This window comes from Centrocercus urophasianus, unplaced genomic scaffold, assembly GCF_019232065.1.
Source record: "Centrocercus urophasianus isolate 14NV4802_14NV808 unplaced genomic scaffold, USGS_Curo_1.0 seq_11, whole genome shotgun sequence".
NCBI lineage: Eukaryota > Metazoa > Chordata > Aves > Galliformes > Phasianidae > Centrocercus > Centrocercus urophasianus.
The window spans coordinates 67493241-67512383 of NW_024884253.1; the positions used below are offsets into that span (position 1 = coordinate 67493241).

A 19143-nucleotide genomic window follows, 5' to 3' on the forward strand; every position below is an offset into this window, starting at 1 on the left:
CTACTAGCTCAAATAAACAATCAGATGGATTCGCACTGCACTGTATAGACCTTTATGAAATCAAATGTCAGACACAAGTTGCCTACATAAAAGAGAAATTGTCTGCAAACATTCCCTATCTTGTCCAGTATAATAGAGGCAGTGATCCCCAACATTTTCTACATAATTTTCAAGAGCAAGAATGAAAATTACAAAACGTGCATGCATTTGAAACTGCTGCCTGTTGTCTATCTGTAGGTGAACAATAATAAAGATACTGATGTGACATCCAGGAATGTCACCACGCTCCACAGCTATGGTGGTCCAGCTCCACCACAAGCCTCGGGATGTAACGGGAGAAGCAAGACTGAGGAAGATGGAAAAGAGCAGACACAATATAGCAGAGAATGTTAATCATGGTTAAGCTGGACAGTGTAATTACAACTGCTTTTCTTAGCAACTACTTACTGACAGTTTACCCTCCTAAATTTCTAAGCCTTTTAAGGACTATCATAACTACCTCTTTTGTTTGTCTTCAGGACTTGTCTTTCTCAGCAACAGAGGATGATAAAGCATCATCATTGCCAAATAAGATCAAAGGGATGGGTATTTAGTTCTTCAGTTTTTACAAGACTTAAATAGAGTTCTGTGGTTTCTTTCATCTTTTGTTAAAGTCGCTTAGCAACACAGCACCATTTGGTTTTTTTTCCCCTTTTGTCATGGAGTCTTTAATGTTATTTTTGCTTCTTATAGGAGGAAAAATACACAGTTGCAAGGAAAGTTCCAGCCACTGCAGTCACTACACACACTTACAAAGCAGATTGTGGAGCTGTTGGACTAAAGAAAGTAGTTAAAGAAGTTCCACAATAAAAGACACAAACTGTCTGCATTTCCTGACAATTACTGAGGTTGGTCCCTCTTAGAAATAGGCCTCTTCAGCTAGCAGGGAGCTCTAAACAATGTTGTTTTTTCCTTTAAGTAAGAACTTTTTTTCCTACTGACTGTGTCGTGGTTAATAAATATTTCTTCACTATAATGAAAAGAAGTTGGGGGAAGAGGTTGTTCCAGGGAAAAACAGTGTATAGAAACATGACCTCTTGGGGACATGATATAAAATTCACATTACTGGAGAATTTCCAAGAGACTATTAAACTGGATATCCTGCTATGCACTCAGGTTTTATAAGAATGACAAAGGAAGTGGAGATGACACAATGGCCTCACCTTCTTTCAAGAGAGCACAAATAGGATTGCAGCCTTGTTCGTATACTGTCTGGTTTAATTTCAAATTTAAATAGCCAATAACATTATTCTTTAGGGTTTGTGGTTAAGGTTTATAATGTTTTATGTTCATCTTTTTGAAAGCACAACAAAAGAGAATAAATAAAGCTGAGAAAGGTCAATCTTTTCTATGAAGGAATATAAATATAAGCACAGTACTTTCCACTGAAATGCAAGTGACGTGTTTCACAACAGCTGAGTGAAAAATAAATATAGGGACACTGGCTGGTGTGCAGTTCACAGACCTAACAGAGTACTGCTCCCATCCAGGCACCCAGAGATCATCCCATTCCATATCACTTAGTCTTTTTCCTGTGAGATACAGCTGCGTGTGTTTTACTGTGGAAAAGAGAAATTCTGACATCAAAGTTTGCAAAGACAAAGTCTTGATTCTGCGATGCTAGTTACCTTCCATTCATAAAAGCAGAGCTGGATGAAACAGTCTTTTTAATGCAGGGCAAAACACAGAAGACAAACTAATGCTTTTAGGAAAGGCATAACAACAACAAAACCCAAGGATCAAATTGGGTTTAAGCCTGCAGCTGAGACTTGTAGGTTAGAAGAACTGTGTTTGCTTCCAAACAGCAGTTCTCTCCACACTGGAAACAGAAGCTTAGAGAGATCAGAGTGTATGGAAAGATAGGCATTAGCAGCCTGAGAAACAAGCTTTATTGCCACAGGACTATTTTTTTTTCCTGTGGTTTAGGAATTTACTGTGGTGCACTTTTGCCTGTTTCTTTAAATAAGCCTTTGTTTCCTCGTGGCCTATTTGTAGGTTTAAAAAAGGGAAAAAATAATTAAAGCAATAAAGAAGAAAAAAGCAGTGATCAATAATTGGCTAGGGGATGCATATGTACCTTAGGTGGTATTTCAGTTAGTCATATATGTATGAAACTATTTTATTAGCACATTTACAGATGCATGAATTACATGAATGCTTGCAGTTAATTTATTCAGTAATTCTCAAACAGAACATCATCTCTAAAACAAACTAAAACTGCTGTGATAACAAAGGTAAACTGATGAAATCCCAAATTACTGGCAAGGAGGTCAGAGTTCCAAATCACAGACAATAAACATCCTTTTCCTTGATCCACCAATATGATTTCAGTAGTAGAGGGAACAACACTCCCTCAAAGAGCTCAGATGGCATGTCTTTAGACTCCTTATTAATGGCACTTTGGTCTCTATGTGCAAAAGAAGGAAAGAGAAGGCAGCAAGAAGCAAAGAAAAACAAAGATGAAGAAAAAAATTATTTTTTCCTACAATAATAAGTGGACAGCTATGTAATGTTGTGAGCTACACAAAGACAAAATGTCTTACATTAGTTATTATTTCCAGGAAAATATGTAATTTAGTTAATAAATTCCTGTAATGTTTGTAAATCTGCTGAATTTACCATGTAAAAAATGTTCTTCGTCACCCATTTCTCTTCATGATGTGAATATCTTACAAACAGTGAAGATTAACAAAATCCTAATATGCGTGAGTATAGTTTCCTTCTTTGTATAGTGACCACATATCAGTAATAAAAAGAAAGTAGAAATACATTCACGGTTTCTTTCTATAGTTATTGAGACTGTTCTTTGCTTGCCAGCTCAACTCGATTCAGCATATCTCTGAGCCCTAAAAAAGGAGATGAGGCACAGGGCCAAAACACAATTTGCTAGCGCAAGTTTTCCTGCCTCTCAAAACTGGCTGCTTGGAAACTAAGTAGTACAAATAGGCCTTACTATACACTAACTTACAGATTATTTCCACAGCTTATTTCAGACCAATCTAGTTAGTTGAAGCCAAAATTGTATGAGGGAACATTCTAAAACTTGCACAATGTAGACAAATTGTATTCCTGGGCTTGGGTACAATTAATTTCTGGTAAATTTCTGGCACTATTCAATTTACCATTATATATTTAGCCTTTGAGTGCGATCAACAAAAACTGATCTGCCCAGTAACTCCTAACAATCCACATTTCAGCACGTATTATTTCCCTGGCTACAAACTGGGAGAAACTTAATAGTATTTTCTTTCTCCCCTCAAGAACAATTTAGGAGTGAGTTGAGTTGCTGAAGGCAGCATCTAGTTGGCTTCAGTATTTTTTTTTTTTTTTAGAGTTATAGGATCCTGTTGCACATCTAATAATAAATTGTTGGCTATTATTATGTATATTTAAAATTGTGCTACAGGACACTTAACTAGACAAGAGAGCCCTGTGCACTTTGTTATTGCTCCATGGGCTTTTTCATTGTGTTAGTCCTCCAGAATGTCACTGAGCCAACTTAAATGATTTAGGTGCATTAAGTCCTACTAAGCAGGACTTAAACATTATTCAGTATACCTCTCTATCACTCATCTTTTTCATCAATTCTCATTTTAAGCGTTTCATCCTGTCTGTAATAAGCAAAATAGGTAGAAAAATAGAACCTAAGCCAGAATTTACAGGAATGCTTCTTTTTGACAGCCAATTCACTCCTTCCTACTATCTTATATATTTCTGAGCAGTTAATGACTGGATTATAAATAAATAGATGGGTTTTATTAAGGAACACATGAAGTGGTCTTTACCTTGAAGGAACTCAAGTTCCTTTCACAGTATCAAATTCTTCTGTATTGCACTTTAATTTCTATTAGTATGGCCAGTTCTCTAGCATCATGGTCAGAACAAAATTCTCTCATGTTCCTTTTCTGTCTGCATCTCTTTACTACACAGACAAGACTGAATCATGCAGAGTTCTTATTTTATTCCTCTGTGACAAGAGAGGCACGACATATCTACTCTCGCTCAGTCCCTGCATCTCTAGCTATAGCCTACTGAAAGTGAGAAATTAATACCATGATGAGATCTAAATCCACATCAATCTTTCCCATGATCATCAGCAAGGACTGTATGATCAAAGCCTAAAAAGAATGTTTTAGAAACTTGCATAGATAGCTTGGGTAAGAATACTTTATATATTAGTCCTGAATACAGGCATCCAGGAAATAAAAACTAGTCACCTAGGGCAATGGTTAATAAGTTAAAAAGAGATCCACCAACAAGGTTTTCTGCTGCCTGATTTCTTCTGTGCCCCTTCTGTGGAGTCTGTCAGGTTTGTACGCACAGGCTAGATGAAAGGCTCTTCACCTATGTATTGTTTATTTCTTGACTTGTTGAGGTTACATGATGTGCCATAGCAGATATGCATGTTTACCAGAATTTATTTTTATCAATACAGTTTTCCAATTAAAAAAATCACCTTCTACAAATTAATAAACAAGTATGAGTTATGAACAAGCCTTATTCAGCAATCATTTTTTTTCTTCCAAGTCATTTGGAAAAATTATGTCTGCCACTTAGAATGTTTTGCCTTCAAATTTATCTGAGATCTAACTGAGGCCCTTATATTTCTTTTTAATTATAGATAACAACTTAATTGCTGAGGACCTTCATGATTCCTTGCAGGCTATCATACATCTAAATACTTCATTCAAGCTGTGCATTTTTGTTCAAATCTTCTTTGCACTAAAAGTACAAATGAAATTTGTCTCTGAAGAAATAAACTAAATACAAGGACATCCCTTCTTCCTTCAGAAAGGCAGAGTTACACATAATTAATCAATTACAGATGTAGGAAAGCTTATTTCTAAATTTTTGTATTGATATAGGGAAAAACAAGACCTTCTCACTCATTATCCTTCTTTCTCTCTATAACTTTCTGTACCTTGAATTGCTTCCTCCTATTCAAATTACACTTTCTTATCTTCATATATTCTCAACTGTGTTCTTCTTTCTTTCTTTTTTTTTTCCCCACAAAAGCCTTTGAATTTGGATGTCTGTTTTATGACAGTTGTGAGGTCACTAGAACCAAAATGCCTTTTTCTTTGTAAATCTCTGAGATACACAAATGATTTATAACCCCATGTTTCTTGAAAACATGTATTGCACTTGCAGTCCTTTTTACAGAATTATAAAAAAAACTTCAGTGAAGGAGAATCTCAAAATTCCTTGAATAATCCAAGGCCTGATTGAGATACCAGCAATTATGGTGACCAGTGCTGAACTCTATTTGCTAGAGGCTCTATTCTCAAAAGCCAGCAATCTCAAAATTCTAGCAATCACTGTAATGAAAATTATATTTTTGAATTTAAGACTATACCAGCATTTCCATAATGAATTTCTTCTCTTAAAAGATTACTTATTGAAATTATGTTTTTACAACCAATGTCTCAAAAGTGAAAGATGACATAGCTGTTAATATTGTTAATGGTAAACTGACATTACTGGGGAATCTTACTCAAATCCACTTTAATATAACTATTTTTGGGGATTCTATTGGGTATGAAGACATGACTGAGCAAACTTGTGAAAATCTCTTGCCAGAGGCAAATAAAAATAATTTCCTGAAAAGCAACAGAAGAAAAAGACTTCTCCACATGGAATTTATCCATCAATCATGTCTCAGATATGAATTCACCTTAGTTAAAGATATTTCTGCATTGTAAAATACAATGGGTTTTACTTTACATAGGCAGTTACCATGAATGTGCATCCTAAAATAGAACATAATCACTGAAATTTCCATGTAAACTTTTGGCAAGCTAAACTAGACTGAACTAATTAGTTTCCTCAGAAATAAAATAGGCTTACAGATAAACTATTTGTACCATAATTTACTTAAAACAAAACCTGATTTAACCATCTGAAACAAATAAACAACCAAAATCACGCCACGAAGAGAAGTTATATTTTCAAATACTTCTCTTGTTCTAGTTGACTCTTACCTGGACAAGGCAAAATGTTGCATTCCTGGTACTCTAGAGATGGACCAAGGCAAGGAAGGCCACCATACTTGGGCTCAGGATTGCTGCAGACCCGTTTGCGATTCCTTATTCCCCTACTGCAGTCACGACTGCACTGAGACCATGCAGACCATGGTGACCAGGCACCATTGATGGTGTGAGCAGAATATCGTCCAGAACGCAAGAAATCTCCTGATAATCCTAATAAAAGTAGAAAAATAATACAGAATTAAAAGAGTAACTCATCCCAAACCATCTTATCCTTCTCACGTTTACTCGTATAACTAGGAGTTTCTCATCCTTTAATATTAAAAATCAACCCTATGTTCATCTAGCTTAGATATTAGGAGGAAGTTTTTCACTCAGAGGGTGGTGATACATTAGAGCAGGTAACCTAAGGAGATTGTGGATGCCCTGTCCCTGGATGCATTCAAGGCCAGGCAGGATATGGCTCTGGACAGTCTGGTCTAGTGGTTGGCAACCCTGCATGTAGCAGGGGGACTGAAACTAGATGATCTTTGAAGCCCTTTTCAACCCAGGCCATTCTGTGATTGTATGATTCAATGATCTCAAGAATTTCTTCCCCTGTAGAAATTTCATAATCACTTACTTGCACAGAACTGCAGTGAAGACCTGAATCCAGCTCCTAACTATTATTGCCTCTGTTTTAGAGCAATAGGCTGGCACAGAAGACAGAACTGAACTGCCTGCGGCAACTCACTGAGCTACACTGAGCTACTTCTGGTCTGACTGCTGAGCTTTGCCCACTTCCTCCACCCAGCCAGTCTCACTAGCATTTGCTGTACTAAGAGGTTCATGGGTCTTCTGGAAAGCAGTGCATGATCTCAGCCAGAAACATAGATTTTAAACAGTATACAGATATAAGTGGACAAAGACTAGTGAAACTGCTGCTCTGTGAAGAAAAACGTTTTGTCAGTTCACAAAACATTTTTTTCCCATGTTTTTTAATCCACATACAAACCATAGAAATTAACATTTGGAGACATACATGATAAAATACTTCCCAGTGAACATAATTGTCTGGAAAGTGGAAAACAAATTTTCTAAGATATTTTAATACTAAGAAAAGTCATTAGATTATATGGAATGGAAACAGAACTCCATTATTTATTAATAAAAGGGAATACACGGCATTGTATTCACAGGATATGACCAATATCACAGAATCACAGAATTGTAGGGGTTGGAAAGGACCTCCAGAGATCATCAAGTATGCTTGGATATAGCCCCAAATGAAATTGTTCTAATAAGGTGCAGTTAACTGTGGTGTTTTTGTCAATTGCAGGCTTGATCCTGCACAGAAAGAGACTCCTTCAGCTATACTCGGAACACTGGACTCACTCGAGCTGTAGAATTGTTGCTAAGCATCACCAATAAGCATCTCTGGGATTTTCTACTGTGCCAAAGCAGTTCATTTTCCCTATTGCTGGCAACAGTGGAGATTCTATGATCAGTGGACCACTAACTGATGCTTTTATTATAAGCATTTATTTCACAGAAGTGAAACAACTACACCCCATTCCTACCAGTGCAAAAGGCATTACTAAGTTCTGCCCTGTAAAGTACATTCACAATCAGCTCAAAATGGATAAGTTTCGCATAGTCTTCTTCAACACTTGATAACAATTGGCAGTATTGGAATGATACATAAATATATGTAATAAGCAACTGTTGACATTAGTTAAAACAACAACAACAACAACAACAACAACAAAAGATGAGCAATATAAAATGACTAAAAATGGATAAAACCTTTCAGTGATTATAGAGGGTAACAATTTCTCTCCTACTGAGTCAGATTCTATTACACAAAGATATTAAAAGCAGCATTTCAGGAAACATGACAAATCCAAAAATCAAATCCAAAATGAGAGCAAGTAGAGAGAAATAGTGCAGGAATAATGAATACAGGCCAGCTATCTATAAAAGATAAACAACCCCATCTCCATTAAAAAAAAAAAAAAATCAATTAAAAAAAAACACAAAAACTTTGTATCACTGAAATGTCCAGACTAAACACACAATGAGCTGCGAGAATAAAATGATAGTATTTTTTCAATATCAGGACTTCAAATGAGGGTTGTTGGGGTTTCAGCTATTACATTAACAGCAGCATAAACAATGGCAGAAGTGTTCTTATTCAGACTAGGTTGCCTGTCATTTTCTTCATAAAACACTGCAGCATGTACCACTTCATACCATTACTAGTATATTCTGAAGACATTTTCAGGGTAGATGTATATTTTTCAGACCCACAGAGAATATGCAAATTTATTTGGCATTATTATATCAAATTTATTGCAATTTAAACTAGGAGGTGAGAGAGAGAGAGGGATCATCTACTCTGATGAAATTTAGCTCTGAAGCAGAAGAATATTCTAACAAATCTTTTCAGTACGTGATTTGGTCTGCAGTGAGTGTTACCATGTGTTTTCCTCTTTACAATGCATTTTTCTACAGATTTACAGCAGTATATATAGTAACTATATAGGGGTTTTAGAACTTTCTCTTCTGACAGAAAATGCACACTAAAAATTACCTTTATGACACTAATGACATTAAAAATAATAAGATCAATTTAACTTCTGGAAATATTCTACTACATATTATTTGAATGACCTTATGACCTTCCACAATGGCGTTGCTAGGTTTGTAGATAAAGGGAGAACAGCAGATGCTAATTATCTCAACTTAAGTAAGAATTTTGACACTTTTCCCTACAGCATCCTCACAGACAAGTCTACAGAATATGGGTGTGATGAGTGGACAGTGATGTAGACTGAAAACTATCTGAACAGTCATGCTAATAGGTTTGTGATCACCAGCACAAAGACCAGGTGGAGGCAAATCAGTAGTGTTGTATGTGAGGGCTCAATACCAGATCCAACTCTCTTTAACTTCTTTGGTGACCTGGACAATGGGCCAAAGGGCACACTCAGCAACTTTGCTAATGATACAAAACTGGGTGGAATGGCTGATACATCAGATGGTTGTACTGCACCTCCATTGGGCAGTGAGAAACCTCATGAAGTTCAACAAGGGGAAATGGAAAGTCTTGCATTGCACCAGTGCACCAGAAAGCACTGAAGCTGACCAGCTGGAAAGTAGCTCTGCAGAGAAAGGGCTGAGTGTGCTGGTGGGCAGCAAAAGGAGCCAGTAACGGGGTCTTGTGGCAAAAAGGGCCAACAGTAGTTAGGGCTGCATTAGGAAGAGAGTTGCCAGGTTAAAGAAGGTGATACTTCTCTACTCAGCACCCTAAAGAGAAGGTAACTTCTGTCCACTTTATCATGCACTTATCTTCAGATGGATCCCTCATTCTTCAGAGTTGCTAGCTGTATTTGCAGTCTAGAATGGAATCTACAGTTAGATGAAATAAATTCAATGTGGAAAAATCTATTAACCTCATACCTTGTGAAATTTTTAACCCTAGAATAAATGCTTAAGTTTTCAATACTATTGATAGTGTTTTTGTACTGAGAACAAAACAAAACAACACAAAACTGTGCAGAGCATAAATTAGTATGTTTAACAGATATTTAATATACTTCATAAGCACACACTGAAACCTGAAGTGAGGCAATTTTTTAAGACCGTTTTAATGCTGGACTGTATAGACATTTTCCTTAAGCCATGCAAATATGTGTGAAACTTCTAGTGGTTTATTTCTAATACCTGTCTGCCCTCTATGTGACAACTATATGAAACCCCAAAGGCAAAGAACAAACAGCATTTATTTCTTCTTAATCAAACTTGTCAAAAAAGCATGAATACAGGATGCAAATGCCATGCTTGGTTGATTTAGACAGAAGTCTTACAACATTCAGGAAGAGTCCATGGTATCCCTGGCAAGAAGTTCTACCTCTATGCTTACACTCCAAAGAAAATTTGCTTTGCTAGCATCTGATGGTGAAACATAATTCCATTTAATGTGGTATTTCTACAGTTATGCAGCAGGAGATTATAGGCACTAAGAAAAATTCTAATTAATGGCTCTCTGCACAGAACAGAGAACTCATCTTTGTAGAACAAAACTTTGGTAATAAGGTATGCAAGCATGCTGTGTATTAATCTTTCCACAGAAGCCAGCAAATTGGTACAGCTTAACTTTAAGATAACTAAAGCAGTGTTTAAAAGAATCTGGGATATGGTCATATCTGATGATGTTTCCTTGCTATCTTTCCAGATGTCGTGAAAGCATCTGCCAAAATTAATGGGCTCCCACTCCCATGAGATCCTTCTGTTCCTAAAGTGATAGCTGTTTTACAGAAATCTCATTCACATGTCTTCTTCCCATGAAATCAAGGATCAGTAGAGGGGCACTGTGTTGCCTCAGACCCAAACCTGGGAGTAGGGAAATGTCACTGGATTCTGTGCTTTAGAGGCAGTCAGTAAATTTTATCACAGTCATAATACATGTCCCCTGCAAATATGTCACTCCATACTGTTCTGATGACCATACTGTTCTGATGATGATCAGAAAGTGTCTAACCAAGCAGGTTCAAAATAAGATGTGGCTAAAGGAGCCATAATGCCATTCCTTTTCTCCAGAAGCATATTGGTTAATGTAGCCACTTTGAAAGTCAGATGGTTGGGTTTGATCTTTCATTACAGAACAATTAAAGATTCACTGGCTGAAAAAGTCAAAGAATGAGCATGAATTAATGATGAACTTGTGAGGGAGCTCATTAGGAAGAAAGGACAGATGTATTCTAGCTCCTGCCCTGATGACAACTCAATATTAAGTATTTAAATATTCAAAAGTATTAACATTAATCAGCAAAGAACCTTCTCTCTGATGATGTTACTGTGCAACAGGATCATTCCCTGCCATAGTTTTGGCTGGGATAGAGGGGATAGAGGGTTTTTTTTTGTTTTGGTTTGCGTTTTTTTTTTTTTTTTGCAGAGGCTTGTAGGCTTGTATGGTACTGTGTTTTGGATTTTTTGATGAAAAAAATACATTGATCCAAGGATTAATAATTTCCAAATGAATCAAAGCAGCAGCTGCAGCAAAATGCAAATAAGTGACAGTATCAGTACATTCAGGAGTCTGACATTCAGAAATGAAAAAAATCTTCAAGCTAGTCAGGCTAAGAAGGCATTTGACCCCACACTTCTGGTTTCTTGCTCTCCGTCTGAAAGCTGTATTTAACAAAATGAAGGCTGTCTGAAAATAATACTGAGAATCAGAAAGCCTAAAGACTCAGCAACTATTCTGTTTGTGGCCTCAGATAAAACAAATGCTTCCATTTGTAACTTTTTTTTCAGCTGAACCAGGTATTGCAGATACAAAAAGGCCACATACGTGGAAAGCAGATGTATTAACTATAATTTTAAATATCAATATTTCCTTCTGTAACTATAATATTTAGAAAGAAATGCTGACATAATTATATAAGAAAATGAAATCAAAGACTGTCATTTAATGAAATACATTAATAAACCTACAGTGCCTGTTCAATTTCTATATATATGTAATTATTTATATAAATATATATACACAATATTTATTCTAAACTACATGCTTCTGGCAGACATAAAACAGTTCCAACTCAGAGGCAACTATATTTGAAAAGAATTTTGCAGGAGTTCAGTTTTCCATCTCAGATATAAAGGAACTTTAAACTGCTGGCAATAGTATAACATAAACTTTTAGAACAGAAATTATCCACTTCATAAATTCCTTATTATTTCTTATTTAGTTAAACACCTGTGAGAAGCCTAACACATTACTTTAGCAGTAGTGAGCAAAAAGTTCTTCTCAGCATTAATACTATTCATTCTAGGTAAACATTTATCAAATACTTATTAAATATTGCACAAACTCTTCCCCAGCAAAATGCCAGGGCAGTATAAGGAAGTGAGAGAACACTCCAAGCATTAAGCTACCTTGTAATTACCTGTGGATTGCTGCAAAATATTAAAATAAACTAAAAAATTTCATAGTTAGTGGTAAAATAAACTTGATTAGTATGAAAAATGAATCTGCATCTGGAAAAATACAAACTACATTCACTGCTGTTGATACTGTGTCCTCCTTTTCATTATCAATTCTGTTACACAAAACACCAGCCAGCAAAAACTCCTGCTTGGTGCTGAAAATGGAATAGCAGACACCTCACTAACATGAAGCACTGTGCAGCCACTCTATCTTTGCTTACCATCTGTCGAGCACCCGCTGGTGCCGTCGCTGGAACAATAACGCATTTCAATCCTTTGCCTTCCCACCTCCAGCAAATTTGGGTCAGGCAAACGCGCTTTGCAGGTGTATCGGAATCGTTGTTCGTAATGACCACCATTGTCTGAAATATTAACTGGAGTCCAGGGTGTCCAAGGAGTTGTCTTTTTTAACTCTGGACAGGCATTGGTGTTACAAGGTTGATATTCCTGAAAGAAAATGGTCATGAATTAGACATGACTTAAAAAAATAAAAATGATCTTGTAACAAATGAAAGTCAACTAACAAAAAAAGTCTCTGATGTTTTTCCACTGTAACTAATGGCAGTGTTCATCAATGGAATTTTAAATCAAATCTCAAAAGGAAGTATTTTATTCTCTTTCCTGCCAATCACAGAATTACACTGACAGAAGATAAAATATACCTGTACAAATTAGTTATGTAAGATCTCTGTCAAATCTATTAGATCTCTAAAAACAGTAAGCTAAAAAATGAGAGTATTCTTTATAAACCAATTGCCCAAATAAGATGTAGCCGATATGCTAAAGCATTTAAGTGGAATTATCATCAATTGCAAGTAAAAAGAATCCAAACTAGTAAAAATGTAGTGGTATATAAATAAGCAAACCACTATCCACATTGTGCATTACTTTCATATTACAAAGGAAAAATTGACAAAATGTGTCTCCCTTTGGTGCATATTTTATCCACAACTCCTAGCACTGCTAAACCTATCAGCAGAATAAAATTCTGTGTAAGCTGATGTGCACCAAAGGGAGCAGATCTTACATAAGAAACAAACACAGTTTCTAATATTCTTGAACCTCATGACATACACACTTTTAGGAGGTTCGTCAAAATCTGTTGCTTGAAATGTAATGCCTCCTATTTATTTCCATGGAAATTACAACACAAACACATAGCATGATATTTGGTAGAAAAAATTCTCAGTTGGAAAACACTAGTTTTCAATGTAGTCACCATTCATTGCCAGCCTTTTTGCTGGCAATGAAGTAGAACCTGCCTGGCACACTCAAAGGTGGACCTCCTGTTTCACAGCTGCTGTGGCAGCTGTTACTAGGAAAATGTTGCACATGCAGTCCACCTTTCATTGGTCTAAACAGACCAAAGTCAGATGATGCCAAATCTGGACTATATGGTGGGTGTGATAGGACAGGCCAGCCAAGATTGGCAGTGTGATCCATGGTACCCAGACTAGTATGGGGCCAGGAGAAAGGTTGTCTTCTTTTCTGGGCTGGCTCTGGAAGTTCGAGCCTTCAGCTTAGTCAGTGATGTGATGTAGCGGCTAGAGCTGATGTTTTGTCCAGGTTCCAGGAAATCCAGAAGGATCACTCTTTTCATATCCCAAAAGACAACACTCATAACTTCAGTCGCTAAAGGCTGAGCTTTTTCTTCTGTGAGGAATTCACATGTCCTCACTCTATGGACTGCTGTTTTCGCTCCAGATGATAGTGGAGATACTATCATCTCATCACTAGCAATCACAAAATTGCTCATGTTGGAAATGATCTTCAAGATTATCAAGTTAACCCTCAGTGACAGGATCCAGGAAACTGCTATCTTCAGCCTCTTTATGGCTCCAACAGATCCTGAAAAACTTGCATATGGTGTTCATTCTGTTCCTGGGTGAGCACGTGAGGGACTCAATTGGCACAAACTTTGTGATATGCCAATGCTTCCACCACTGTTTCCAATGAATCGAAGCTAATATCCAGCACCAAACAGTTCCCTTGCTGTAAACCATCAATTTGTACAGACAAGCTGATTGAGACACTTGATTACTTTTTGTGGTGTGACAGCTTCGCATGGCCATTCAGAACAAGGCTTATGTTTCATGTAGCTGTCACCACGGCTGAAATGCATCACTCATCACCTCACTGTGCTCACATCCACTGTTTGGTCTCCATAAATGTTCAGCAGGTGTCGATGGGTGCCATTTTTTTTGCATGGAGAAATTCAATGACAGGCCTTTGCTTCATTTGCATTTCCATGTCATACGACAGTCTGCCAGACTCTCCCTCTGCTGTCATTTGTCACACAGCAACAAAATGCAATAGGATATTGGTCAGAAGGTTGAACTTCTACTACCATACCACCAACATCCACTTCTGATGTTGTGAGCCAACATCATAAAACAGGGAGCAGTCCTACTCCACCCTATTTCAGATTTAAAATAAAATTGTTTGCCTGAAAGTTTTTAATTTTTCCATCTATAATAGTTGGAATATGAGTTACTCCTCAGAAACTCCTACACCACTAAGGCATCAAGGCCTTGGAGCACTAAGCACAGCATTCAAGACTACCATGTCACAAGACAAGGAGGACCTTTATTTTGCGACAACTTCATGGTTTCATAGTTTTGTAGTACTTTAGGCAAGAAAGCATTCTTAGATTTTCACCATTAAAAATCAGTTAAATATTCCAGCTTATGTCCAAAATCTTCTTCAGAATGCTTCTGTTCAATCCTTGAGGCTGTACGAAGTCCCTTGCCATCTTAAGGCCTAGTGAATAATATGTATTTAACATATCATGCATGTTTTTGCCTTAATGCAACAACTGAGAACAAAACATGTATGACTGGTCTCCTTATAGCACGTGAGCTGTAAAAAAGAAAACAACTAATAAAGCAAACAGATCCCAGAAAAGCCAGTACCACCCAGCTTGCCATCCTAGCTGCCTATTCACCTCCATCAGCCATGTTACTGTGCAGATTTAGCGATGGCAACTTGCTCACTTTCTCTAATTTTTAAAGCTGTTTAGCACTGATGAGTCTATCACCTTCCCACATCAGCTGTTCCACTATTTAGTAAGCCTCAGAGATAACTCGCAAGTTAATTCAAGACTGTATTTTCCCCTTAATTAAAGGGAGAAAGGAACAGCAAAGGACAACATTAATTTTGCTCTGCCTTTATCTGCCTAATAATACTGAAAGTGTTCCTTTTCTTGTACCTACAAACATATTTTTCACGCCAATGTACCTGTACATAATAATGAACTAAAGTGAAATTCTTAAAGCTTTGTAAGGTTAAAACCCCAATCTGAGGTTCTGTGCAATTTTGGAGCTGTCTCATTTTGGAGCTCTTTCCTTATACCAAAACCTGAACTGTCACTCCAGAAGCAGTCTTATCAGGACAGTAAGTAGAGACAGTAGCAAAACTGTTCCACATGCGAGTCTGACTTTAATGCATACATTATTATATTAGAGCTTTTTTTTTTTCCCCACAGTGTGGTACAAAGAGCTTAAGTAGACCCAATTATCTTTGATAACCTGTCCTTCTCTAAATCACAGCTTTACAATTTCATGTAGTTTCCTATCCTGCACAAAAAGATGGTGTTTGGCAATACTAAAATATGTTTTATTACCTTCTGCAATTATCTAGCATGTGATATACTACCTCAAGAATCTTTGTTATGATCAGGCTTTACTGGAGATGTCTTATATCACTGTCTAGACTGATGATAAAAATGTTAAGTACTATTGACCCAAGAGATGATTCCAGACAGATCCTGCTAGAAAGATCCCTAGTCATTTATATCTGTCCATTAACACTAAATTTTTCAATTTGTCAGGGAGCCAGTTTTTTTACTTCATTTAATATTTGCCATATATTTCAGTTTTCCTAATCAAAGTATCTCCTGTTGTGAAGGCAAATACCTTGGAAAAGTTCACTGACAACTTAGAAATGCTGTATTATGTTCAAATATCCTGAAATTCAAGCTTTTGATCTGGTATCACATAAGCAAGAACAATTCCATCAGTACAGTAGATTCTGCAAGGTTAGTTTCAATATAGTTATTTCATAGTGCCCTAAAATTTTCAGTTTTTTTGTTAGCTGTTGATTTTTGTATTGATACCTTTCAAAAAATAAAGTTTATAGAAATGATGAAGTCTTTTTGAAATTGACACAGTGTAGACAGGTGAACCATAAAAACAATGTGAAATAGGCAAGTAAACACCTCTCAATTAAAAGTAATCAGTAGAGGACACAGTTCGTTTAGTGCCAATGTTCTGAATGTTGCCAATGCATTTCTAGATGCCCTCTGTACAGCCTCTTTACTCAAAATTTTCAATAATTTTCTATTCTAACTTCTACCCACACCATGAGTTTGATTTTATTCATGTCCTTATGAAACCAGGCTAAATACTTCCTATATTTAAACTTTTGCTTTTTAAATAAAAAATGGAATTGAGATGGAGCTTTCTATCTCTATCTGTATTACACATTATGAGAGGTTCTTCTTACAGGCTCTTAATCCTTTGATGCAAATAGTATGTCTACGTTGAAAACACTTCTTTTGTTCATCGCTGTTTTTCCTTTTCACCTGTTCACGCGAGAGACATGGCAGCTTAAATCAACATTAAAAGCCCATTCAAATACACTCAGCCCAACAGTTAATTTTTATGATATGTTTTAATACATAGCATTAATTCTCAAATATTCTTTTGGGACAACTGAACAGTCTATTAGTTAAAAATGCTTATAAATCTTTTGCTCTTTGTTCCATCTTGCCAAACTTCAGTTTTCCTGTTCCAAATATTCATTTCTTTTTTCACAAGAGAAAACACTAATAGAAAAGAATGTTTCTGATTTACATGTTGAATGGCCACCAGGGACAAGATAGGGCTGTAAGATAAAACAACCTGAGTCTATCAGCCTCCTCCCAATCTTTGAGCTTGTAACAGCACTGTTTATGTAAAGAAAAGGACAGCTTTCTCATGAAATCAAAACAAAACTTAGAATGAATGTAGCAGCATTATAAAACTCAACAGAAAACCAGTTTCTGTTAACAGGGGGCCTTGTTCACACATAGAAATGTAAGCTTCCTGAAGAACCAATTTATCCTCTTCTTCTTCAAGAAACGAGAGATAAATAAACAACATTTATCTTGCAGTAGCTGAAAGATATGTTCAGGAAAGTCACTAATTGAATTTGAAAAAAAAAAAAAAAATCATTTATTTTCATTACAGAACTATCTTATCCCTTAGAAAGCACTTTCAAACAATAAGAAACAAAAGACAAGCCCTTGATCATGTTTCTGTTTATTCCTCCAGTTCATAAAACCTTGGTTCTCAAAGCAAATGCCTTAGCTATACCTTACTTTATTACCATTTTTCTGTTGGAATACTGTATCAAAAACACGAACTGAAAGAACAGAAACCCCATTAAATTCTCATCAATAGACAAAACATCTTCTACATTTCACATTGTACATTTCACAGCAAAACTTAAAAACGAAAACCTAAAAAAAACTGCTAAGATTGTCATTGTGTTTTCAACACACAAAACCTAATCTATTTCCTAGTTTATAGGCAACGCTTCAGCTTCAGTTTACATCAGTGGGAAAAGCTCTATTGATTTCAGTGGATCCAGGTCTTCAGAGACTATCACTGTATGCAGAAAGAATCCTGGATTGTTGTGAAGTAGAGGGAGGCAAATTGTTTTCATAATAAATTTTTTAAAGTATTTTGATAAATAGAAGGAGGAAAATCATTTTACCCTTCGCAGAAGAAATATGCATCTTCTGAAGGGAACAAATTTCTTTTTTTGGCTGCAAATAGTGACTGACTACAATCTTTTGCTTCTATTTTATATATTTTAATCAAAAAAATTGGAAGTTTTTCCATTGATGGAAAGGGAAATTGAAAATGAATTTAAAGCTGGATTTGTAACTAGTAAAGTCATCACACTAGGAGAATTCAGTACTCACATCCTTCCTATTTTCAATATTGACTTCATTTTGCTAAGGAAAGTTCTTGCAATCATAATTTCCTCATAAAACTACTAAACTTAATACAAAAACCTTATGGTACTTATGTTCTAACTATCAGATTTTTGAGTGAAGGAAGTCACCACTTCCCCATTTTTTTCTTTCACATTTGTTAAATTCTGTACTTGACTGCTACATTTTATGTCAAACTAGTCAAGTTTTTAAAAAGAAAAATTTTATGAAAATGAAAAAGAAAATAAATCATGAGCAGCTCAACTGAATGTCTCAATGGAGACATAGCTGGTAGGAGCATCTTCAGCTCCATATCTGCCATGAAACTGCTCATATGCTTTGAGGAATTGCCATTTCCATTTTTAACTCTTGCTGCTTGGATGCTTATGTTCACATTGGCAACGGGAAACCATTTAGAGTGATAAAAGTTCATTTAAGTGATAACAGTCCATTTTAAAGCATGATATTTTAAATTAACTCATACTCAAAATAAAACTACAATGGCTGCAGAAGCTGTTTCTTTATTCTGATAGATACCTCAAGACAATATGGAAAGTGGCATAGTTGTTAATTTGGATTCTTTCAAACCTAACACATTTATGCACCTGCATTACAATTAACCATCCTATCCAAATGCACGTAGTAAATGAAATTGTTATATGATAAAGAACAGGGTACATTTTTTAATGCATATACCTTTTTTATTTTTTTTTCCCCAAAGAACTGAGCACATCAAGAATTTGTACAAATTTTTGCACACTGCTTGTGGAGAAATGAAAAGTAGTAAAGCCCCTGTAAATCCAGAACAGCAAGCCTGACCACTGACAGCTTAATTTGTACTAATCTTACAAGTGTCCCTGATGCAATCCCAGTGCTACTTCTGCACAGCACATGAAGCACAGTCTGCTATCAAAGCACTCCTCCTGTCCTCTCCATACCTTTCTAACACTTGCATGGGACATGCCACTAAAACTCAAAGGTACTGAAGAGGTCATTTAGACCTCCGCAAAGCCTGCAGAAAGGAAATATAAGATATAACTGAGATTTAATGACAATAAATAATGAAGGTTATAAGGCTGAAGGGCTCGACCACGTATAAATGATTGCATGGATTAGCGAAACTGATTCAAAAGAGATTTCAGTTAAGCAGGCACTGTATTGCTATGT

General features: G+C 36.2%; 1 protein-coding gene across 7 annotated transcripts in view; it reads right to left on the bottom strand.

Annotated features, from left to right (window-relative positions):
- The window catches only part of SEMA5A (semaphorin 5A), a 315938-nt gene that overhangs the window by 19858 nt on the left and 276937 nt on the right, over positions 1-19143 (bottom strand). For all 7 annotated transcript variants that reach the window (XM_042809111.1, XM_042809115.1, XM_042809110.1 and 4 more), the window contains 2 exons: positions 12218-12443; positions 6021-6239 (listed from right to left, as the gene is read on the bottom strand). In XM_042809111.1, coding sequence (XP_042665045.1) covers positions 6021-6239; positions 12218-12443 — 445 coding nt within the window. The remainder of the gene's footprint in view (positions 1-6020; positions 6240-12217; positions 12444-19143) is intronic.